Raw genomic sequence first — 24,848 nt, 5'->3', positions numbered from 1 at the left:
TCCGCCCTCTCCCCCCGCAGGCGGAGCCCCCGACGTGGCCGTGCTGACCGGGGGTAGGTTCTCTTCGGGCGTCACGGGCTGCATCAAGAACCTGGTGCTGCACTCCGCCCGGCCCGGCGGCCCCCCCGCACAACCAGTGGACCTGCAGCACCGTGCCCAGGCGGGGGCCAACACACGCCCCTGCCCCTCGTAGGCGCGGCCCGCCCTGCACGGACTCCCGGGCTGCGCCCCAGCCCCGCAACGGCAACTATATTATTATTAATATTATTATTATGATGATGATGAATATTTTGTAAGAAACTGAGGCGATGCCACGCTTTGCTGCTACTGCCCTGGGCTGGACTGGAGGGTGGGCACGTCACCCCCCGCCCCCACCCACAAACACACCTGGGCAGAGCCACAGGCCGCGGACACAGCAGATTGCACCAGAGCCGGTGCCTCGGGGGGCCACCAGGACTCGGGGTTAGGCGCGGTGGCTCAGTGGGGTCAGAACCGCCCCCACCAACGGAGCCGCCCCACCAAGGCAGCGCTGGGCCGCCCCTTCGTTCAGCCCCAGGGCAGCGGCCGTCATTTCTGCGGAGCCAGCCTCGGCTTCCAGCCCGGCACCTCGCCAGCCACCTTGGAGCCTCACCAGCTACTGGAGTGGAGGGCATCAATTGGCCTTGGCCACCCTCCTCTGGGTTGGGCAGGCTCTCTAGTGCCAACTGTGGAGCAAAAGGCAGCTCACCCCTGGGCGGGCACCCCCACCCTCCCCCCAGCCCACGTCCTAGCCCCGATCCACCCCCACCAGACCAGCCGGGCCCCTGGCCCCTGGCAGCCTCCCCCTCCCACCAAGCCCTCCTGGCCTGCATCGCCCCCCCCCTCCCCACCAACCCCACACCTAGCCCAGGGCCCCCAGCCCTCAAGGGGCTGCAAGGGAAACCACCCAACTCGTACCAGGAGCTGCTAGAGGCAGAGCCCAGCACTGAGAGGGGCTCCCTGCCCGTGCCAGGCCGCGTCCCCCCCCACGGATCTGGAAGTGAAGGCCCAGGGGACGTGGGGGGAGGAAGCCTTGGTGGTCAGAAAGAGTAAGTGCCTTGGGTGGGGGAGCTGGGACGCACGACTGGGAGGGACAGGGAGAGGACGTGACCGTCCTGCCCCATCTGTGGGCACCCGAGGGCCCGCCCCGCCAGCAGTCCCCCCAGATGTGGGGCCGGGCGCCTGGCCTCTGTGTCCTAGAAGGGACCCTCCTGTGGTCTTTGTCTTGATCTTTCCTAATAAATGGTGCTGCCCCGCCAGGGCTGTCGTCTCCTGTGTCTTTGATTCAAGCGGGACTCGTGGTCCCTGAGGGTGGGTCAGGATGGGGCCAAGCAGGATGGACCAGCAAGTTCCAGGGGTGAAGTGAGACAGCGTCAGGCGTGCGAGGCCCCTGCTCCCTGCCCGCCACGGACCCAGCAGGGTGCCAGCCGCCAAAACAAGCTGCAGGGTCAGCTGTCCCAGTGGCCTTCACTGTGACCCTCTGAGGCAGGCATCATCCCATTTTCCAGAGGGGCAGACTGAATTTCGGAGGATTATGTGATGGGCCCAAAGGTAAACAGCCCTGTGGCGGGGTGGGGGGGCAGAACCCGGGGGCCATCTGACCCCAGAGACCACTCTCTTCCCTCCGATGCCCGAAGCCTCTCTAGGAGTGCACCCCCTGATGCTGGAAGGCTGGCTCACTCAGCCGCAGCCCCCCAGGGGCCACTTGGCCAGGACACCTGTAACAGACAGTGCAGCAGAGGCCACGGGCCCGGGCCCGGGAGGCCAGCTGGCCGGAGAAGCAACAGCACCAGAGGAGGCCCAGGAGGAGGGCAGCAGAGGCCAGGGACAGTGAGGAGGCCAGCGCCACCCCTTGCAGCCAGGGCCCTGCAGAAAGAGAGTGTCCACTCAGGCCTCAGCCTGGGCCTGCTGCCCCCTGCCAACCCCTGGAGTGGGACAAGTATGATCTTGGTGGGTGGAGCGACAGTGGGTGGTAGCCAAGAGCCACCTACCTTCCAGAGCTACACCCTGTTGGGCAGGGTCCCAGGGTGCTGGCAGGCTCATCTCAGCTGCCGTCCCCAGGGGTCCTGACGATTGAAGAGCTGGGTAAGGAGTCAGGGTCTGGGAGTTACCATCATCCAGATTCCCCACCAGGCTGGGCACTGGAGAGGGACCTGCAGGGGGAAATAACCACTAACTCACTGAGATTTGATGATTAAATGATTATGTCTCATTTAATCCTCCTAAAACCTCTTAGCAAGTATTAGTATTTTTATTTTATAGATAAGGAATGGATGGGGAAACAGTGGGAACAGTGACAGATTTTATTTTGGGGGGCTCCAAAATCACTGCAGATGGTGACTGCAGCCATGAAATTAAAAGACACTTGCTCCTTGGAAGAAAAGTTATGACCAACCTAGACAGCATATTAAAAAGCAGAGACAACACTTTGTCACAAAGGTCCACCTAGTCAAAGCTACGGCTTTTCCAGTAGTCATGTACGGATGTGAGAGTTGGACTATAAAGAAAGCTGAGCGCCAAAGAATTGATGCTTTTCAACTGTGGTGTTGGAGAAGACTCTTGAGAGTCCCTTAGACTGCAAGGAAATCAAACCAGTCCATCCTCAAGGAAATCAGTCCTGAATATTCATTGGAAGGACTGATGCTGAAGCTGAGACTCCAGGACTTTGGCTACCTGATGTGAAGAACTGAGTCATTGGAAAAGACCCTGATGCTGGGAAAGATTGAAGGCAGGAGGAGAAGGGGACGACAGAGGATGAGATGGTTGGATGGCATCATCGACTCAATGCACATGAGTTTGAGTAAGCTCCAGGAGTTGGTGATGGACGGGGAAGCCTGGCATGCTGCAGTCCATGGGGTTGCAAAGAGTTGGACTGAGCAACTGAACTGAACTGAACTGAGGCACAGAGAGAGGTTAAGTCACTTGCCCAGGTCACATGGCTAGAAGTGGCAGGGGTGGACTTGAACTCACAGTCTAGCTCCAGGGGCTGCAGTGGATGAATGGAGCTACTTCTCAAGAAGGAAGTACCTGTATTGAGCATTGTCAGTGCACCCAACATGTGCTCTGCGCTGGGCTCTTCACCCACAGGATTTCACTTAAAGTTCATGACAGATCTAAAAGGCTAGATTTGTCATCGTCAGTTTACAGGTAAACAAATGAAGGGACAGGGAGGTTCATTCTTCCACTTATTCAACAAGTATTTTTTGATCATCTACTATACCCCAGGCATTGCTCTGGGGACTAAGGGAAATGACAGTGAGAAAAATAGACAGAAATGTCTTTATGGAGGGCTTCCCTGGTGTCTCAGTGGTAAAGAATCCATCTGCCACTGTAAGAGACATGGGTTTGAACCCTGATCCAGGTAGTACTAGTGGTAAAAAAAAAAAAAAAAAAAAAAAAAAAACCTGCCTGCCAATGCAGGAGATATAAGAGATGCAGGTTCAATCCCTGGGTCTAGAAGGTCCCCTGGAGGAGGGCATAGCAGCCCACTCCAGTATTCTTGCCTGGAGAATCCCATGGATGGAGGAGCCTGATAGAATATAGTCCATGGGGTCGCAAAGAGTCAGACTTGATGGAAATGTCTTCAGTTCAGTTCAGTTCAGTAAATCAGTTGTGTCCGACTCTTTGCAACCCCATGAACTACAGCACGCCAAGCCTCCCTGTCCATCACCAACTCCCGGAGCTTACTCAAACTCATGTCCATTGAGTCGGTGATGCCATCCAACCATCTCATCCTCTGTCGCCCCCTTCTCCTACCACCTTCAATCTTTTCCAGCATCAGGGTCTTTTCCAATGAGTCAGTTCTTCTTGGAAATGACTTAGCACGCACCCTCACCACCACTGAAACACCAGTCGGAAGCAGCTGGACCCTATCACCTCCGGCATCTTCGAGCTCTAACGCCCTCTGGTCCTCAGGCTACAGGTCCTCAGCCTGGTCTGGACAGAGTCCCCGCTGCTTCCCCTTTTCCTCTCCCGCCACACCCCTGCCTCCAGCTTCCATCCCAGCTGTTGGCGGGGCCCAGGCCACATCCCCCCCACTGACCTCCACAGTTGGCTGGTGGCCAGGAAGCCTGGTCACTGCCGTCGCCACAGTTGTCCATGCCCCAGCGATCGCACACCAGGCTCAGGGGGATGCACCTGCCATTCCGACACGGGAAGTAGGCACCACAGGATCCTGCAGCCAAGAGGGGAGGCGTGCAATGAGGACCCCGGGCACCGGGGCAGGCGTGGCCCGGCGGGGAGGGAAGGTAGGAGGTGTGAGCAGGAGAGGCTGTTTCCAGGCACGTGCAGACAAGAGTATGGATGAGACAGGGGTGTGATCATAAAGATGATGAGGGTGATGGTGGCTAAGATTTACGGAGCTCCTATGCCAGACCCGGTGCGGTTTGCATCCCGGCTCATTGAGTTTTCACAGCAACCCTGTGGCTTCACTACTGTTATCAACCCCATTTTAGAGATGAGAAGACTGAGGCACAGGGAGGTTAGGTCACTAGACCAAGGCCTCATAGCTTGTATCTAAGCGGCAGGGGAGGAATTCCGCCCCATGCTCGCGTGAGCATGTGAGTGTGTACGTGCACATGTGTATGCCTGGCGACCTGAACACTCCAAGCACCTCGCCACCCTCAGCACTGTACTTGCCATCAGCCCACCTGCAACTCTATGGCTTGTTCCTCTCAGGTCTCCACTCAAATGTCATCTTGCCCGAAGGCCTGCCCTCACCCCCACACAAGAACAGCACACCACCCCTCCCCACCCCCCACCCCTTTATCCTGATTCCGGTTCCCCTGCAGCACTTACCACTTCTGCAGAACACAGATTTGCTTGATTCTTTGTGGTCTGTCTCGCCCACTAGAACGTCAGCTCAAATGAGGCAGGGACTTTCTCTTTCACTCATTGCTGAGTGAATCCCTGGCACCTAGAACAGCACCTGGTACTTGGCAGCTACTCAATACTTGTTAAATGAATGAACACACACACAGATGAGAAAAGGGGATGACTTGGTGCCCAGGTGCGGCAGACAGGTTGGCTTACACAGCACCCCATTCTGCGGAAAAAAGCTGAGTCAGGCAGGACTGACCAATACCATGGCTCAGAGCTGAGCATGGGAATCAGAGCATTCCATTCCTGGTTCTGGGAATGGACACATGGCCCATGTGACTAATCATATTTGACCCTGAGGACTTTTGCTAGAACCTTAAGATCCCTGCAGTTCCCTGGCAGTCCAGTGAGTAGGACTTGGCATTTTCACTGTAGGGGGCTCGGGTTCAGTCCCTCTTCGGGAACTGAGATCCTGCCAGCCACACGATGGTGTGGCCAATAGAGAAAAAGTCCTCACTCTTTTTTTTCATTGAGGTGAGAATTATAAGAGAGATTGCGTTCTTGGAGCTGCAGGATCACCTTGCTGCCAAGTAGAAAGAGGGAGCTAGAGTTGCCTGAGATGAAAGCCAAACAGACCCAAAGCAATGCAAAGGGAAAGAATAAAGAGAGAGAGCCTAGGAGGCATCATTTGAGCTCTTGGATCCATCTATACCTGAACCAACACCTTAGTATCCCAGTTATAGGAGCCCCCCAAATTCTCCTTTGGCTTAAGCCAGCTCGAATTGGGTTTCTTACATGTGAAAATGAAAGTGAATGCTCTCATACGCACAAGATGTGTAGGTGTCAGACCTGCAGGGACTAAAGCCTCGATTCAATGTGAGCAGAGGACCAGCTCTAGCAGTTATAGCCCCGCTGCTCAGCCTGTGATCTGGGAGGCCTGCAGCACTTTGCCTAACCTCCCTGAGCCTGTTTCCCATCCATCAGTATGAGGGTATGACCCAGCAGAGCTGCTGTGAGAACAGAGGCTTGCCAAGGGCAGGAGACAACAAGGAATTATTGTTAACACCACCATCAGTTCCCTTTCCTTGCCCAAGTAGGCTTCCCTCACTTACCATCACCAGGAGTCCTCGCTCTCCGCCCCTCTGCAATCGTCTGAGAGGCGGACTCGGGACAGAGGAGCCGGTGTGTGGACATAGGTGGGCGTGAGTTGCCTGGAAGTGTGCAAAGTGGTACTGTGCATGAGGTGTGCATGATGCGAAGTGTGTGTGCGAGGGAGTGTGCCGAATGTGAGCCAGGTGGGCCGTGCATTGGCAGTCTGTGTGTGCCGGGTCTGTGGAGCCGTGTGTACGAGGTGTGAGGTATGTGCTTGCGCCGTGTGTATGAGGGAGTGGATGCTGGAGTGTGAGGTGCGCGAAGTCAAGTCCCCGCGGTTGGCTCTGGGTCTGAACCGCCCCACCGGCTTCTCTCCCGCTGGCCCGGGCCCCTCCGGGTCCGGGCCGACTGCCCCCAACCCACCCAGCCGGAAAGAGGTGACTTCGCCCACGAAGTCCACGCGGGGCTGGCGGCCCCTGGTGACCAGGCGCAGGCCCAGGAGGTCCCCGGAGGTCGTCACCGGGGCCGGGATGGTCAGGCCGCAGAGGGGGGCTCCCAGGGGCCGGGGCGTCCCCGGCGGCCCCTCGTACAACTGCAGGTAGGACCCGGGGGCGCAGGGGTCCGCCGGCGGCGGGGCGGAGGCGTTGAGCGCCAGGGGCGGCACGGACGGCGGGGTCAGGCTGTAGACCAGGAAGAAGCGGAACTGGAGGCGGATCCTGTCGCCCGGGGCGGCCGCCCGCACCCAAAGCCCGCAGTCGGTGTCCGGGGCCACGAAGTAAAAGCGGCGCGACGCGGAGTGCGAACGCAACAGCAGCCCGTCCGCCTGCCGGGTCCGGCCGCACAGGTCCACCAGGTCAGCTGCAACGGAGAGCACGGCCCTGGACGAGGTGCCCGGCCTGGCCCCTGCCGTCTGCCCGCCGGGTGGCCCGGAGCGAGTCGCTCACCCTCTCTGAGCCTCAGTTTTCTAGCTGGGGAAATGGCAGGTGATTGATCCATCTCAGAATATTTGTGAGGGCTACAAGATGTAATTCAAGTCCTCATTATCTAATTCAGAAACCCTAGGATAGGGACTTCCCTGGGGCCAAGTGGTTAAGACTTCCCCCTCCAGTGGAGGTGGGGGCGGGTTCCACCCCTGCAATCAGAGCTAAGATCCCACCTGCCAGGTGGCCAAAAAACCAAAAAACATAAAACAGAAATAATATTGTAACAAATTCAATAAAAACTTTAAAAATGGTCCACATTTAAAACAAAAAATCTTCGGATGCGGTTTCAGAATTTCCCAGATTTTAGAAAGATAATATGATACAGTCCCAGACGGAGTCTGCCGCATCCCTCTGTGATCAAACACATTTTCTAGAGCAGTTGTACAGAACATTTACCCTAAGTAGGACAAATAGAGACAACACACAGACTCCTATCAGTTCAGGTCAAGGTGTTGCCAGTAAGTTAAAAAACAAATATTGGTTGTCAGACCTTTCCATATTTTGGAGTGGAAACTAAAGGATTGTGGACATGTATGGGTATGGGTGCAGTGCTTCGGGGAGCACCTAATGAGCATTGCAGAAGTGTTAGTTTTATCTTATTAAGGAAGGATGAGAGAGACACAGTTGGGCACCTGCCCAGCCAACAGCCATTCCCTGTTTCTCCTTGCTAAAAGAAACTCAGTTCCCCTCAGCTATCAAGGAGCAACATGCTAGCCCCCTGGTCATTAACCTAATCCAAGTCTTGTAATCCTAATTCTATTTGCCAGGTTTAGGGATTGGCATCTGACCTGATTCTGGCCAATGAGATTTAAGGAGAGGCTTGCTGAGAGTTCCTGAGAAAGATTTTCCTCCTTAATTTAACCAAAAAAAAAAAAAAAAGAGGGAGTGAGAGCTGTGTGATGAGGAGCCTCTTTTTCTTCCTGCTTTTGAAAGTCATTGACTGAGGATGTGATGCCCGGAGCTGCAGCAGCCACCTTGCAAGGATGAGGTCATGAGCATTATGGAGGAGCCTTGGCACAGGTGAGCTGCTGAAAACCATTTCTGGTTTCACCTAAGGCCTCTCTTCTTAAGTGAAATAATAAATGTCCTTATGTTAAACACTCCCTTTAGTTTGGTATCTGTTCCAGTCCCAAACTTCCTCATTAGTACTGGGTTGTTATGAGGATTAATGAGATAATGTGCAAGTATTCAAACCATCTCTGATTTTTGTAAGGAGAGAGGGAGAACAGGAGGAGGCTTTTCTGGGGCATGGTAGGGGCACCAGTGGTGCTTGAGGACAAGCCAGGATCTGGGTCTGTGGGGAAGAAATTCTCCTTTAGGGCTCAGGATGTAGGAGTATCTTCTCATATCTGTGCAGCTCAACTAAAGCCAGAACCTGCCCTGGAGGGACGTGGGACAGGGGGAGTTTCAGAGAGTGAGTGAACAAGCACCCCCTATGTGTGGGGTGCTGTCTGTGTGTCTTGCATGGTTGATCACATATGGAAAATAATAACAGTCCCTTAAGGGGCAAGACCCTATCATTCTTCCCACTTTACTGCTGAGGAAACGAAGACTTAGAAACAGTGATGGCAGGACTCCCCTGGGGATCCAGTGGTTAAGACTCTGTGCCTCCAATGCAGGGGGCCACAGGTTCGATCCCTGGTTGGGGGTGAGGCCAAAAAAGAAAAAAATAATGTCAAGTGTAGACTGAGTGTGTGAATGCAGGGTTATCTGACTCCGAAGTCCACAGTCCACTTGCCCCCAGGCCCTTGCTTCTGGGTGACTTGGAGCTCCAGCCACCCACAGGGATTGGGGTGGATTTGCGGGTGCCAGGCAAGAGCAGACTGAGAGTTTCCCAGTGTCCCCCAACCCAAGGGATCCCAGCCCATCAGGGTGAATGCTGACTGGGGAAACAGGCTCTAAGGGTGGTGGGCCTGAGTCTCCTGCCTGCCCAGCCAAGCCCCCTCGGACTCACCTGTATGCAGAGCTGATGCAGTCAGCGCGGCTGCCCCCAGCAGGAGCAGCCTCTGGGGCAACTGCGGAGGACAGACTTCCATCCCGGCTGTCCTGTGCCCAGCAGTGGGGCAGACGGGCAGAATCCGCAGTTTGGGGTCTTTGGGGAGACTGGGGTGGAGGAGTTGGCAGGACTCAGGGAGCAAGAGGAAGCAAGTACACCAGCTCCTCTGGTCTCTCCAGAGATGTTTGCACTCCCGGTTCCAGACTCTTCTTCAGATCAGGGTTGTGTCTAGGGTTGCCATGGAGATTTGGGGCTGGGGCAGGAGCCTGGGGAGAGAAGGCGGGGAGGATGCCTGCTCATCCCCTGCCAGACAGGAACCAGGAAACTCAGATCCGGTTCGACCACACGGCTTCTGGGAGGGGGGTCCCACAGCCTCAGAGAGCTGCCGCCTTCCTGGAGAAGTTGGCCTCTTAGGGCCGAGCTTAAGGGAGAGGCCCAGGACACCAAACGGGCCTCTCCGAGGGCCTAGAGGGGCAGCAGGTGGCGAAGGCGCACTGGCCCAGGACTCGGCTCTCTTACAAAGGGTTCCTGCCTCAGGGCCTTTGCCCCCTCTGCTCCTGCACCCGGACTGCCCCTCCCCCATACGGTGGCCCATGGCTGGCTTCTCTGGGTCATTCGGATTTCAAGCTCACGGTCACCTGCTCAGATCACATTTCCCCGACACTTCTCAGTCTAAACTAGTGCTTTCCCTCCTTGTCACTCGGAATTTATCTCAGTGCTCACTGAAATTACTTTGGTGGTGGTGGTGGTTGAGTCGCTAAGTCATGTCCGACTCTGGCAACCCCATGGACTGTAGCCCACCAGGCTCCTCTGTCCATGGGATTCTCCAGGCAGAACACTGGAGTGGGCTGCCACTTCCTTCTCCAGGGGATCTTCCTGACCCAGGAATCAAACTCGGGTCTCCTGCATTGCAGGCGGATTCTTTACCGACTGAGCTATGAAGGGAATTACTTTGCTTATTTATATCTATCTTGTTATATGTATTGTCCATTGACCACACCCCAACTAAAATTCCATGTCTTATTGTTCTCTGAAGCCCTAGATCATAGCACAGTGCCTGGCATAGAGCAAAAATCCAGGAAAAAAGATCTAATATGTGGCATTGAACAAATGACCTTCCTTTTTTCTGGGTTTTACTTCTTCATGTGTAAAAGGAAGGGCTTGGACCATTTCAGGCTTTTTTCAAAAATTATAATTAGTGGGACAGTTTTTTTTCAAAAGGCATCATACATAGAACCTTAATCTATAACACTGAAACTTTTCAGGTCTCAGTTTCCTGATCTGCGAAATGGAATGATGGTAGATCTAACTTTGCAGGTGTATTATAAAGGAAAAGTAACTTGATACAAGTGGGGGACTTAGAACAGTGTCTGTCACTGCAGTAAAGTGCCCAACGCTTGTCAGGCTGGATGATGACTCCCATCGTTATTACTTAAACAGATCTTCTGTGTTTCAAGACGCCCCCCTCAGACGTTGAGACAGCACCTCAGAGTCTGAGGACTCTATGGGAAGGTTAAAACTGTTGGCCCTACTGCTAATGCTCTCCTTTCGAGAACCGACATTCGATGTCACCTGCGTACCCTGCTGTGTGTGTTGTCCAAGGCCAGGCCGTGGGAACTCCTTTGGCAGGAGTGGATCTGTCATGAAACTCGTGAGGCTTGCGCATCAGGACATATTACTTGCATGGGATTATTTCATAATTTCATAAAATTTGCAAAAGTGAGCTATTTTAACCACAATCAATTCAGATCACTGTCTCTTTCCACCCCAGTCTCCTCCATCACACCCCTCTTCAGATGGCCATGGGCATTTTTGAAATCTGGCTAAGGGAGGTGGGTTTGCAGCTTGGGTTTGCAGAGGGTATAATTAGGGGTCCTGGCTCCTCCAGGTGTCGTTTTATTATTTCTGAATGCCCCAGAATGCCTTCCAGGAATCTTCCTCATGCCCTGTATGCTCTCTGTCCCGGTGTTGTGATACGAAGGTACAGAATCAGAGGTCGTGATTGTGCCTGGCCTCGCAGTGTGAGGGGATTGAAGGAGAAATAAGGTTTGAACTGTATGAAGCCAATATTAAAGCTCACATAGGTAAGAAATTTGATAGAGGTTATCTCAAGTTTGACAACAATCCTTAAGAGAATAATCTTACTAATAATAATGAACTGCAAAGCTGAGGAAAAAACAGTCTAAATCATCACTAATTAAAAATAAAAAAACTGATTTTGATCAGTCATGCTAAAGGAAAGACTGAATTATCTTTCTAGTCTTGTTATGGAAAATCTCATACAGTGTTGTCATAGAAGGGATAAAAGGATGTGCCGCCCAAAAAAGTAAGGGAAAGGGTATTATAGAAGAATGTTAGGCAGTTGATTGATAAAAACATGTTATTGTTTTGACTTTATATTGTTCACAGTTTTTGTCAGTTTTTAAACTTTGAACATGGAAGTTCAAAGTTAAACTTTGTTGGACATGGAAGCAACCCATCTGTCCATCGACAGATGAATGGATAAAGAAGATGTGGTATATATATATATATACCATGGAAAACTACCCAGCCTTAAAACAAAAAGAATGAAACTGAGTCAGTTGTAGTGATGTGGATGAACCTAGAGCCTATTATACAGCATGAAGTAAGTCAGAAAGAGAAAAATATTATATGTTAATGCATCCATATGGAATCTAGAAAAATGGTACAGATGAAAGCATCTGCAGGACAAGTATAGAGGCGCAGATGCAGAGAATGGACGTGTAGACACCGGGTGGGGGAAGGAGAGGGTGGGATGAACTGCGGGAACAGCACTGACGTATACACACTACCATGTAAAATGGACAAGCGGGAAGCTGCTGTAGGTAGCGCCGGGAGCTCAGCTCGGTGCTCTGTGATGACCTGGGGGGCGGGATGGGAGGGTGGGAAGGAGGCTCAAGAGCAAGAGGACACGTGTGTACTTACGGCTGATCCACACTGTTGTACAGCAGAAGCTAACACAATGTTGTAAAGAATTATATTCCAATAAAAAAGGCTGTAAAGAAAAAAGAATATGTGATATCTACATACACACACACGCACACACGGACTATTCTTCAGCCATAAAAAAGAATGAAATAATATAATTTGCAACAACACGCATGGGCCTAGAGATTATCATACTAAGTGAAGTAACCCAGACAAAGAAAGACAAATATTAGGGACTTCCCAGGTGGTCCAGTGGCTAAGACTCTGCACTCCCAATGCAAAGGGCCCAGGTTCAACGCCTGGTCAGGGTACTAGATCCCACATGCCACAACTAAGACATGGCCCAGGCAAATAAATAAATAATTCTTTTAAAAAAAGACAAATATTATATGATATCGCTTATATGTGGAAAGACGATACAAATGAACTTATTTACAAAGCAGAAATACTCTCACAGACATAGAAAGCAAACTTGTGGCTATTAAAGGAGAGGGAGGGAAGGGATAAGTTAGGAGTTTGGGATTGAAATATACACGCTACTATATACAAATTAAATAACCAACAAGGCCCTACTGTAGAGCACAGAGAACTGTGCTCAATATCTTGTAATAACCTGTAACGGGAGAGATTGTAAAAAAAGAAAGAATATATTTATATAGATATGTATAACTGAACTGAATCATTTTGCTGTACACCCAAAACTAACACAACATTGTAAGTCAACTATGTTTTAATAAAAACATGCCATACGCTATGTGGCATGCAGGACTTTAGTTCCTAGACCAGGGATCAAATCTGTGTCCCCTGGGTTGGAAGCATCAGTACTAACCGGACCAATAGGGAAGTCCTTCAATAAAAATTTCTTTTTAAGTTGTCGGATTTCATTGGCTGTGAGTAGAGCGGCAAATAATATTTCATCTTTACTGACCGAGAGCCAGGTTAAAGAAGACAAAGTATCCAGGTTTAACCAAGCAGGACCCTGTGGGGCTTTCCAAGGACAGACCCCCCTCAGTCCTCCACCTGCCTCTTGTCTGTAGAAAATGTTAACCTCCTGAAACAGAACTGGACCCTGTGGTCCTTGCTCCCCATGTCCTCAGCCTGCCTTTTGTCGTGAAAAAACTTTAGCCAAAGAATAAGTTTAATCAGAGAAGTGATAAAATGCAGAAAGAGAGGAAAAGAGTCAAAGGAGACCAAATAATATTAATAATGTAGTCATTAAAAAAATAATAATGTTGTCATTAAGCAAAGTCAAGGATCTTTAGTTCCTCCTCAAGGGCTGTAGATAATATTCTGACCATATCCGGTGAGCTGTTTTATAAATACTGAATTAACTACATGATGAAGTTAACTACATGATGACTAGACTGTACCTATGACATAAGCTGCCACAATTCTGAGAACTGGCCTCATGGAAACAAACCAACCCCGGAACTGAAGAGTTGTTGTTAAGTTGCTCAGTTGTGTCTGATTCTTTTGCAACCCCATGCACTGCAGCACACCAGGCTTCCCTCTCCTTCACCATCTCCCGGAGTTTGCTCAAACTCGTGTCCATTGAGTCAGGGATGCCATCCAACCATCTCAGCCTCTGTTACCCTATTCCCCTCCTGCCTTCAATCTTTCCCTGCATCAGGGTCTTTTCCAAAGAGTCGGCTCTTCACGTCGTGTGGCAAAGTACTGGGGCCTCAGTTTCAGCATCAGACCTTCCAATGAATAGTGCTGATTAACTTAGGACTGCCTGGTTTCATCTCCTTGCAGTCCAAGAGACTCTCAAGAGTCTTCTCCAACACCACAGTTCGAAAGAATCAATTCTTCAGTGCTCAGCCTTCTTTACGGTCCAACTTTCACATTTGTACATGACTACTGGGAACCAGAGATCAAATTGCCAACATCCACTGGATCATAGAAAAAGCAGGAGAATTCCGGAAAAACATCTACTTCTGCTTCATTGACTACGCTAAAGCCTTTGACTGTGTGGATCACAACTGAAGATTAACTGTACTTCAAACAATCTAAGATGACCCTGGTCAGACCACTGATGACCAATTTCAAGATGACTGTCACAGCTGAGTGTACTACTTCTGCATGTAGCCCTTTCCTTCTGGCTATAAAAACTTTTACCCTCGATTATCAGGGGTGGGGGGAGTCACCTTTGGATAGATGTCCGCTGCATCCAAAATATAGCGAATTTTCCTTTTCACCACCCTGGCCTGTTTATTGGCTTTTGAGTGGCAAGCATCTGGACCCCGCTTTCAGTAACACTCGTAGGCTTTCCCTGAGTTCCAAAGAATACATTTAATCAGAGAACTGAGAAAATGCCAGAAGAAAGGAGTCAAGCAAGACAAAATAAGTTTAGTCATTAAACAAAGTCAAGAAACTTATTTCCCACTCAAGGGGTATAGATAATAGTCTGAGCCATGTCCTTTGAGCTGTTTTTCATACACCGAAACCCTCACCAGGTGGAAGAAGTTAACTCTATGCTGCCCACAAGCTCATAGACCCCAGACCGTGGAACCAGAAGGCTGATGAAGTTGACTCCTGATTACCTCACCACCAACCAGTCAGCAGAATGTCCATGAGCTGATTACCTCACCACCAACCAATCAGAAGAATGTCCATGAGCTGATTACCTCACCACCAACCAGTCAGAAGAATGTCCATGAGCTGATTACCTCACCACCAACCAATCAGAAGAATGTCCATGAGCTGAGTACTCACCCCACAACATATCCCCTGCCCCCCATCTTTAAAAGCCATTAGGGAATTCAGACCTTTTGCATACCGGCCACCTGGACTCCTTTCTTGGCACCCTACAAAGCAATGTACTGAGACTTCCCCCAGTGGTTAAAACTCTGCACTTCCACTGCAGGAGGCACAGGTTCAACCTCTGGTTGGGGAACTAAAACCCCGCAGGACATGTGGAGCAGCCAAAAGTAAATAAACAAATCAACAATGCACTTTCCTTCACTACCACCTAGGGTTAGTAGATTAGCTCTACTGCTCGAGCGCAAGCAGATGGCAAGCTTGGTTCAGTGGGAGAGCTGCAAGCTTCCACGAAAACCCGGCTCGGTGGATGTTACTGTAACAGACATGCCATCTGGGAGAAGGATGGGCTTCAAGAGGAGAAACTGGCACCTTTTCTGAACCTGTCTATGGGCTGTGTCTACAGACTGGGGACGGACTCAGCTGTACCGCTCAGGACAAGAGCCGCTTTGCCACTAGCGCCACCTGGGAGGCCCCACCTGGTAACGTCACTCAGACGTTACCCAGAACGGGACATGTATGGCAGAAGGTGCCTAGTGTCTGGAGGACGTAGAGGGTCTTCTTGCTGTGGTTTAGCCTCTGAAATATGCCCCTCAAACTTTCGTTCATCCTTCAGAACAAGATGGAGAAAGACCTCACTGGTAATGAGAAGAATGAAGATGACTAAGCATATTTATGTTTCTTCTGTTCACAGTAGCCACGACATGAAAACCACCTAAGTGTCCGTGAACAGATGGATGGATAATGAAGATGTGGTAGATGTATAGAATGGAATATTACTCGGCCATAAAAAAGGATGAAATCATGCCATTTGCAGCAACACAGATGGACCTAGAGATTATCATACGAAGTGAAGTCAGAAAGAAAAAGTCAAATATCATAGGATATTAATTACATGTGGAATCCAAAATATGACACAAATGAACTCATCTTGGAAACAGAAAGACTCACAGACACAGAGAACAAACCTGTGGCTGCCAACGGGGACGGGGAGAGGAGAGGACGGACTGGGAGTGTGGGGTTAGCAGATGCAAACTATCACATGTAGAATGGGCAGACGAGATCCTACTGTACAGTACAGGAACTGCATTCAACATCCTGTGATAAGCCTCAATGGAAAAGAATGGGTATATATATATATCCGAATCACTTTGCTGAACTAACACAACACTGTAAATCAACCATATTTCAATGAAGTAAATTTTAGAAAAATAAAAACTTATGAATATAAGAGTATTTGTGCTTCCTGACACTGGAAATGTCAGCATGAAGAACTTTCTTTGGGAGAAATGGTATTAATAAAAGTGAGGTTTAGTCTAAAGCTCTTTCTCCCTAGTTAGTAAAAGGTGTGAATGGAACAAGTCTTATGGAAAAGCAAAACTTTTCCTTGGAAGGGTTTTGAGTAGTTGGGGAGTTAGAACCTTTCTCAAAAATGCTAAGCCCACTAAAATGCTCTGGGATTTGGGTTTAGAACATTTTATTTTCAGGCTTTATGGCAGTTCCTGTTTTCCACTGTAGCAGGTAGAAAGGCAGAAAGCATAATCAGAGCGTGAAGTTACATTTCACTGCGCACGCAGCTTTGCTATTTAGTCACTCAAGTTCGTAACCTCAGCTTTAAAAAATGAAGCAAATAAAATAGCATTTGTAAAACAGTGTTTGTCCCACAACAAGATGAAAGCTCACAAGATATATAGGAAGGTTTACCATCTGCCTTAAAAAATATAATACACATCTATTATTCAACACATTAATTTTTTCTCATCCTAAATAAATACTTATTTTCAAAACTGGTTTTATAATTTTATATTTTTAAAGAGGGCCCTCAAACTGTCCATGCTTCCAGACCAAAAAAACCTGACCCTTATGGAGCTCATAGCCTTCTAGGGGCTTCAGATCAAACAAACAAAGAAAATTGAAGAAATTCCAACCTTAACAGGAAAATGAAGTATCATGGGAAGTCAGGAAAGACTTCCCAGAGAAGGGCATTTATTTTTCTAATTCCGCTGTGCTGGGTCTTAGTTGTGGCACACACGACCTTCCTTGCAGCATGTGGGATCTTTGCTCTCGGACCAGGGATGGAACCCAGGGCCCTTGCATTGGGAGAACGGAGTGTTAACCCCTGGACCACCAGGGAAGTCCCTGAGAAGGGCATTTCTGATTTGGGCCCTAAAGGATGCACAAGCGCGTCCATACAGAAACTGTATTAAATGTAATAATAGTACTTCCTGGTTCCGTGACTGGGCTCTGTGCCTGAAACATCCCTACCTTTCATGAACTAATGTAGACTTTTTCATATTTTAGCAATCACTTCTTAAGTGCTTGCAACACTTCAGTCACTGGCTATAAGCTTGTTTCATGCTTTATCACACATAATTGTCACAATGAACCTATAAAGAGGGCACTCTTATAAGCCTCACTTAAATGATGAGAAATCTGAGTATAGATAATGGTATTAAATAAAGTTTGTAGGTAAGGGGGGTAAAGTATTCCCCCGGGTCCCATTTCCTAGCTGTGTGACCCTCAAGCAAGTGACTTAACCTCTCTGTCCCTCGGTTTTCTCATTTGCAAAATGGAGACAACACTGCAGTATTCTACTGGATTGTTGGAAAGCTTAAATTAAAAGAAGAGTGTAAATTCATTTTCAAGTGTCTCTGACCTCTGCGTTAGGCTTTAGGGAACAAAATAAACAAAAACTCTACCCTTAGAGAAGGACAGAGGAGTAAAATGTTTTGAACAGTGATAAATATTAAGAAGCAAAAACATAAAGCAAGCCTGGGTGGTGTGAAATGTCAGAGAGATGCTGAAATTTTGATAAAATAATTCAGGAAGTCCTCACAGAGAAGGGTTTGTTAAGATCTGAAGGAAGTACAGCCATGCAATTCTTTGAAGAGTATACCAGGTAGAGGAAATAGCAAGTGCAAAGGCCCTGAGGCAGGAGCTTGCCTGGCACAAGCAACAACAGTGTGGAGTGAATGCATCATTGCGGAGTGATAGGAAATAAGTCAGATATGTAGGGCCCTAGAGGTCATTCACTAGGCATCACTACAAACAAAGCTAGTAGAGGTGATAGAATTCCAGTTGAGCTGTTTCAAATCCTGAAAGATGATGCTGTGAAAGTGCTGCACTCAATATGCCAGCAAATTTGGAAAACTCAGCAGTGGCCACAGGACTGGAAAAGGTCAGTTTTCATTCCAATCCCAAAGAAAGGCAATGCCAAAGAATGCTTGTACTACCGCACAATAGTACTCAGCTCACACGCTAGTAATGTAATGCTCAAAATTCTCCAAGCCAGGCTTCAGCAATTCGTGAACCGAGAACTTCCAAATGTTCAAGCTGGTTTTAGAAAAGGCAGAGGAACCAGAGATCAAATTGCCAACATCTGCTGGATCATCGAAAAAGCAAGAGAGTTCCAGAAAAACATCTATTTCTGCTTTATTGACTATGCCAAAGCCTTTGACTGTGTGGATCACAATAAACTGTGGAAAATTCTGAAAGAGATGGGAATACTAGAACATCTGACCTGTCTCTTGAGAAACCTGTATGCAGGTCAAGAAGCAACAGTTAGAACTGGACATGGAACAACAGACTGGTTCCAAATAGGAAAAGGAGGACGTCAAGGCTGTATATTGTCACCCTGCTTATTTAACTTATATGCAGAGTACATCATGAGAAATGCTGGGCTGGAAGAAGCACAAGCTGGAATTAAGATTGCCAGGAGAAATATCAATAACCTCAGATATGCAGACGACACTACCCTTATGGCAGAAAGTGAAGAGGAGCTAAAAAACCTCTTGATGAAGGTAAAGGAGGAGAGTGAAAAAGTTGACTTACAGCTCAACATTCAGAAAACTAAGATCATGGCATCTGGTCCCATCACTTCACGGGAAATAGATGGGGAAACAGTGGAAACAGAGGCTGACTTTATTTTGGGGGGGCTCCAAAATCACTGCAGATGGTGATTGCAGCCGTGAAATTAAAAGACACTTACTCCTTGGAAGGAAAGTTATGACCAACCTGGATAGCATATTTAAAAGCAGAGACATTACCTTGCCAACAAATGTCCATCTAGTCAAGGCTATGGTTTTTCCAGTGGTCATGTATGGATGTGAGAGTTGGACTATAAAGAAAGCTGAGCGCAGAAGAATTGATGTTTTTGAACTGCAGTGTTGGAGAAGACTCTTGAGAGTCCCTTGGACTGCAAGAAGATTCAACCAGTCCATCCTAAAGGAGATCAGTCCTGGGTGTTCACTGGAGGGACTGATGTTGAAGCTGAAACTCCAATACTTTGGCCACCTGATGCGAAGAGTTGACTCATTGAAAAAGACTCTAATGCTAGGAAGGATTGGGGGCAGGAGGAGAAGGGGACGACAGAGGATGAGATGACTGGATGGCATCACCAACTCGATGGACATGGGTTTGGGTGGACTCCAGGAGTTGGTGATGGACAAGGAGGCCTGGCGTGCTGCAATTCATGGGGTTGCAAAGAGTCGGACACGACTGAGCGACTGAACTGAACTGAGAGGTCATTGTAAGGCCTTTGGCCCTTTCTCTGAGATGACAGCTACTGGTCAAGGCCAGATGCTACAGGATCAGATAGGAGACTATTTTATTAATAAGTCTAGAAATGATGGTGCCCTGAACTAGGATAGCGGTAGCAAGAAGTAGTCAGATTCTGCACATATTTTGAAGGCACAGACAGTAGCATTTGTGGGAGGATTGGACTTGAGGTGTGAAGAAGAGAAATAAGTTAAGGAGGGCACCCTGGGATTTAACCTGAGCATCTGGAAAGAGGGAGTTGGCCATTAAGTGGGATGAGGGGTAGGGGGTGGGGTGGGGGAGGAGCTCAGTTTTGGACACATTGAAATTGATTATATGTTCCAGGGGAGAGCAAAAGTGGAGGGCGGACATAATTTGGGGAGGAGTCAGCGCTTGGATAACGGTAAAGCCGCAAGACAGCATGAGAGCCACAGGGTTACTTCTGGGGAATTCAGCTGGTACCCAAGATGCTGGAGAAAATGCCCACTAGAGGGCAGTCACCACCAGGACGAGGATGAAGAAACTTATGCCCCCTAGGAACAGCCCCTGGAAGGCTGCGGGACACTATTCAGCTTACCGTCTGGGGATGGTGGCAACTCACCAAGAAACCAAATGTTCAGCATCTTAAAACTGAGGCTTTGGTCCCTTCGCTGCATGTTCAGGCCTCTCCTGTGTGCGTGCAAGGGTGTGCTCTGTTGTTTCTGACTCATTGTGACCCCGTGGACTATAGCCCGCCAGGCTCCTCTGCCCATGGAAATTTCCAGGCAAAGAACACTGGTATCTCTAGAGAAGGGCCATTGTTCCGCCCAATCAACTTGCCTTTATTGTGTACAGTGAGTCAGTCTGACTGGATCATCCCCAAGGGCTCTCTCCCTTCAGACTTTGAGTCCTGGATATGGGCTGTTATTCCTACATTAAGGCAGTCACATCTCATCTGTCACATTTTTATGCAACTTACAGTTTGAGAAGCTAGTAGTAAGTAACTATTCCTTGATGCCAATTCCAAGCCTGGTGCTTTGAATATCTTTACTCTAGAAAAGCCCTGAAGCAGGGATAATCAACTTTTATAGATGAAGAAGCCAAATCCAGCCAAATTAGAGGCCTTATTCAAAGTAGCCCCAGAATTTCCCTGGTGATCCAGTGGTTAAGACTTCTGGCTTCCACTGCAGGGGGCACGGGTCTGATCCCTGGTTGGGGAACCACCCGGCGGGGGGGGGGGGGGGGCGGGAAGAATAGGAAGAAAAATGTAGCCCCAGAAATGAGAGGCAAAGTTACATGCTCATTTTCCAGGGGTTCCAGACCCCATTCTCTTCCTAACATATCATTCCACTTTGACCTTGAGTCCCAAAGTAGCTGGTCTTGCGCTAGTTGCTGAGTTAAAGAGGTAAAGGACACACGTCTGCCCTTAAGCAGCTCAAAGCCTAGTAGACACACAAAACAAAACTACACCTCAACATTATAAGAGACCAGGCCACGGAAACAAGTGGGACCACAGCGTTCTCTGCCGGAGAGAAGCCAGAGAACACTAAAATTAATGAACATTAATAAAATGAATAAATAATAGTAAGTGTTAACAACATTATTATTGGGACTTCCCTAGCAGTCCAGGCAGAGAAGGCAATGGCAACCCACTCCGATACTCTTGCCTGGAGAATCCCATGGACGGGGGAACCTGGTGGGCTGCCATCTATGGGGTTGCACAGAATCGGACACGACTGAAGCGACTTAGCAGCAGCAGCAGCAGTCCAGGGGTTAAGATTCCATACTGCTAATGCAGGAGGCATTAGGGTTCAGTCTCTGGTGGGGGAACTAAGATTCCGCCTGTTGCACTGTGCAGCAAAATACATATTATATATATATATATATATATATATATATATATATAATTAATGATAAATCAATCAAGAATTTATTGAATGTTTTCTGTTTGCATGGACTGTTGTCATGTATTGGAACATTTTCTCTTCAAAATAGTGCCATGAAGTAGGTAGTGTTATCATCCCCATTTTACAGATGAAGTTGAGGCACAGGGGTGTTAAATATAACTAGGAAGTGGGGAAGCAGTCTGGTTTCCCAGAGGGGGAATTGTCTGAGCTGAAAGATGAAGCACAGACCTCGCTGGATGAGGAGAGGGTCTGCAGGGTTCCGGGCAGAAGGAGAAGCGTGCCCAAAGTTGAGATGGCTCCGGAGAGCCGCTTTTGTAGTTTTACGCGACGGTGCCCCCTGCTGGTCGCAGTGGAACCCGTTCCCACACAGGCCAAACATGGTATTAATGCTCATTTCACAGCTGAAGTGGGCACAGCCAGAGTTTGAACTCCAGGTCTTTCTGACTTCCACATCCATACTCTTTCCATGATAACAATCTTTTTTTTTTCTTTTTGCCACACGCTTTGAGGCATGTGGAACTTCCCTGACCAGGGATCAAACCTGTGCCCCTGCATTGGAAACAAGGAGTCTTAACGACTAGACCACCAGGGAAGTTCTCCATGATAACCATCTTAAGGAAGGTTTGTCAACATTGAGTCACGTGGCAAGATAGCTCTTCCCTTTCCACTATCCCTATGTTGGCAAAGGTTGTTAATACCCCACAATACAAAAGTCAATAAATGAAATGAATGAGATCACATGAAATAATGAGATCACAGGTATTTTAACTGAACTAGAGAAAGAAGGCATCATTGGATGAACTGTAGCTCTTACAAGTCATTAGACTACCCAGATGAAAAATGAAGATTGACAAGAGAAATGAAGGCAAAAGTAAAATATAATGTGCAAATAAAATGTACAGAAAGTATAGAGTCCTTTCTAACACATTAGAAAGCCCAGAAAAGATCTCTATATATCCAAGAAAATTATGTCTATCATAAATACTAGCAATATATTTTTTTTAATACTAATATCTACATATCACCAGATCACTGAGCCCAATGTGCACTAACTGGACAAGGAAAACAACAGACATCTCAGGAACTATCCCAGGCATGTACACATTGCCTAGTACATGCAAGGACTCAAGAATCTTAAACTCTCTTAAACATGACTACATACACATCAGAGAAAAAGACAGAGAGAAAACACAATTTGTTCATAATAACTTAAACAGATAAAAATCATAAAATGTTTAGAATTCACAGGATGAATAGTTGTCCACCATATAATTATAAAAGGGAGTATCTTGACTGTATTAAAAAAGCAGAGACATCACTTTGTCGACAAAGTTTCTCATAGTCAAAGCTTTTCCAGTAGTCACATACAGATATGAGAGTTGGACCATAAAGAAGGCTGATCGCCGAGGAATTGACACTTTCCAACTGTGGTGCCGGAGAAGGCACTTGAAAGTCCCTTGGACAGAAAGGAGATCAAACAAGTCAGTCCTAAAGGAAATCAACCCTGAATATTCATTGGAAGGACTGATGCTGAAGCTCCAAAACTTTGGCCACACGATGCAAAGAGCCGACTTGCTGGAAGAGACCCTGATGCTGGGAAAGACTGAGCGCAGGAGGAGGAGGGGGTGACAGAGGATGAGACGGTTGGATGGCATCAGCACAACGTGCATGAATCTGAGGCGACTCTGGGAGACAGTGAAGGCAGGGAAGACTAGTGTGCTGCAGTCTATGGTGTCATAGAGAACCAGACAGGGCTGAGTGACCAAGTAAGAACAACAACAAAATGAACAGGTGTGTGTGTGGCTGGTGTATGAATAGAAAGGCTTATTTTAAGTGGATAAGATACTATTTTATTGGGTAATCATTTATTATATTGAATAGTTCTATAATTAATGTAAGTAATTTTCAAAAGGCTACCTAGGTCATTTCCCATATTATTATAATAAAGCCAGTGGAGTGAATATAATATGACTTATGTTATATTCATGGTATATATAATATGGGTTTGGCTCCTCTCCCCAGTGAATAACTCCCTGGTGTACCAAGTCCCACTGTAGATGTCAAGGGAGACTCAGCTCTTAGAATTTGATCATACACACACTGATCCATAGGGGTGTAGGGAAAAGGGTCAATATAGTGTCTACAGTGTCCTCATGAATGGGACTTCACGGGTAAGGTACCCATCCTCCTCTTCCTCAGGTGGTAAGACACTCCAACCCTTCAGTTCCGTTTTAATCAATCAATTAATTAATTAAGGCCATGCCACAGCTGAACAACCATGAACAGGAAAATGTGGGATCCCACCAAAAAATGATACCCCACGTCCAGGGGCAAAGGAGAAGCCCCAACAAGATGGTACGTGGGGCAAAACCACACGATGGTGTGATCACTCACCTAGAGCCAGACATCCTGGAGTGTGAAGTCAAGTGGGCCTTAGGAAGCATCACTACAAACAAAGCTAGTGGAGGTGGTGGATTTCCAACTGAGCTATTTCAAATCCTGAAAGATGCTGCTGTGAAAGTGCTGCACTCAATATGCCAGCAAATTTGGAAAACTCAGCAGTGGCCACAGTATTGAAAAGGGTCAGTTTTCATTCCAATCCCAAAGAAAGGAAATGTCAAAGAATGCTCAAGCTATGGCACAATTGCACTCATCTCACATGCTAGTAAAGTAATGCTCAAAATTCTCCAAGCTAGGCTTCAACAGAAATATCAATAACCTAAGGGATGCAGATGACACCACCCTTATGGCAGAAAGCGAAGAGGAACTAAAGAGCCTCTTGATGAGAGTGAAAGAGGAGAGTGAAAAAGCTGGCTTAAAAACTCAACATTCAGAAAGTGAAGATCCTGGCATCCAGTCCCATCACTTCATGGCAAATAGATAGGGAAACAGTGAGACTTTATTTCCTTGGGCTCCAAAATCACTGCAGATGGTGACCATGGCCATGAAATTAAAAGACACTTGGTCCTTGGAAGAAAAGTTATGACCAACCTAGACAGCATATTAAAAAGCAGAGACATGACTTTACTGACAAGGGTCTGTATAGTCAAGGCTATGTTTTTTTCAGTAGTCATGTATGGATGTGAGAGTTGGACCATAAAGAAGGCTGAGCACCGAAGAATTGATGCTTTTGAACCGCGGTGTTGGAGAAGACTCCTGATAGTCCCTTGGACTGCAAGGAGATCCAACCAGTCAATCCTAAAGGAAATCAGTCCTGAATATTCATTGGAAGGACTCATGCTGAAGCTGAAGCTGTGATACTTTGGCCACCTGATGTGAAGAACTGACTCACTGGAAAAGACCCTGATGCTGGGAGGGATTGGGGGCAGGAGGAGAAGGGGATGACAGAGGACGAGATGGTTGGATGGCATCACTGATTCGATGGACATGAGTTTGAGTAAATTCCGGGACTTGGTGATGGCCAGGAAGGCCTGGTGTGCTGCAGTCCATGGGGTCGCAGAATTGGACACGACTGAGTGACTGAACGGAACTGATGCCACAGCTCGCGGGATCTTAGTTTCCCAACCAGGAATTGAACCTTCCCCCCAGCAGTGAAAGCACCAAGTCGTAACTGCTGGACCACCAGGGAATTCTCTTCAATTCCATTTTTGGCTTGGGATTTTTGCCCTTCTTCCCCACACTGAGTCTTGGAAGAATGACCAATGACATTAAAATTTTCTTGCGCTTTATATATAATTTGTGAGTCTCTACAGGTTTCAAGCCTCCTTCATGTAGGAGAAAGAATCTATGTCTAACCACAACTTTGGAATTAGAACATTAATCCTTAGTCAGACTGATATATATTCATTC

The 24,848-nt window shown here is 48.1% G+C and overlaps 2 protein-coding genes across 8 annotated transcripts in view; one reads left to right on the top strand and one right to left on the bottom strand.

Annotated features, from left to right (window-relative positions):
• The window catches only part of HSPG2 (heparan sulfate proteoglycan 2), a 108,173-nt gene extending 106,896 nt beyond the window's left edge, over window positions 1-1,277 (top strand). For all 7 annotated transcript variants that reach the window (XM_043909135.1, XM_043909137.1, XM_043909134.1 and 4 more), the window contains one exon: window positions 21-1,277. In XM_043909135.1, coding sequence (XP_043765070.1) covers window positions 21-193 — 173 coding nt within the window. In that variant the 3' untranslated portion in view covers window positions 194-1,277. The remainder of the gene's footprint in view (window positions 1-20) is intronic.
• A 383-nt stretch (window positions 1,278-1,660) lies between these two features.
• LDLRAD2 (low density lipoprotein receptor class A domain containing 2) lies at window positions 1,661-8,947 on the bottom strand. The gene is made up of 5 exons (XM_043910557.1): window positions 8,866-8,947; window positions 6,352-6,786; window positions 4,061-4,192; window positions 2,010-2,171; window positions 1,661-1,884 (listed from the first exon to the last, which is right to left on the bottom strand). Exons 1-5 carry the CDS (start codon window positions 8,945-8,947, stop codon window positions 1,661-1,663), a joined length of 1,035 nt encoding a protein of 344 aa, XP_043766492.1.
• Window positions 8,948-24,848: the final 15,901 nt, after the last annotated feature.

This window comes from Cervus elaphus, chromosome 8 (assembly GCF_910594005.1).
Source record: "Cervus elaphus chromosome 8, mCerEla1.1, whole genome shotgun sequence".
Lineage (NCBI taxonomy): Eukaryota > Metazoa > Chordata > Mammalia > Artiodactyla > Cervidae > Cervus > Cervus elaphus.
This window is presented reverse-complemented; position numbering and strand designations above follow the sequence as displayed.

What these genes read in the sequence shown, in the direction of transcription:
- LDLRAD2 (XM_043910557.1), bottom strand. Translation starts at nt 8,947, where the DNA reads ATGGAAGTCTGTCCTCCGCAGTTGCCCCAGAGGCTGCTCCTGCTGGGG. An exon ending in AGTCACCTCTTTCCGGCTGG is followed by an intron (nt 4,193 to 6,351) that starts GTGGGTTGGGGG and finishes TCTTGGCTGCAG; the next exon opens with GATCCTGTGGTGCCTACTTC. An exon ending in GCCACCAGCCAACTGTGGAG is followed by an intron (nt 2,172 to 4,060) that starts GTCAGTGGGGGG and finishes TTCCCCCTGCAG; the next exon opens with GTCCCTCTCCAGTGCCCAGC.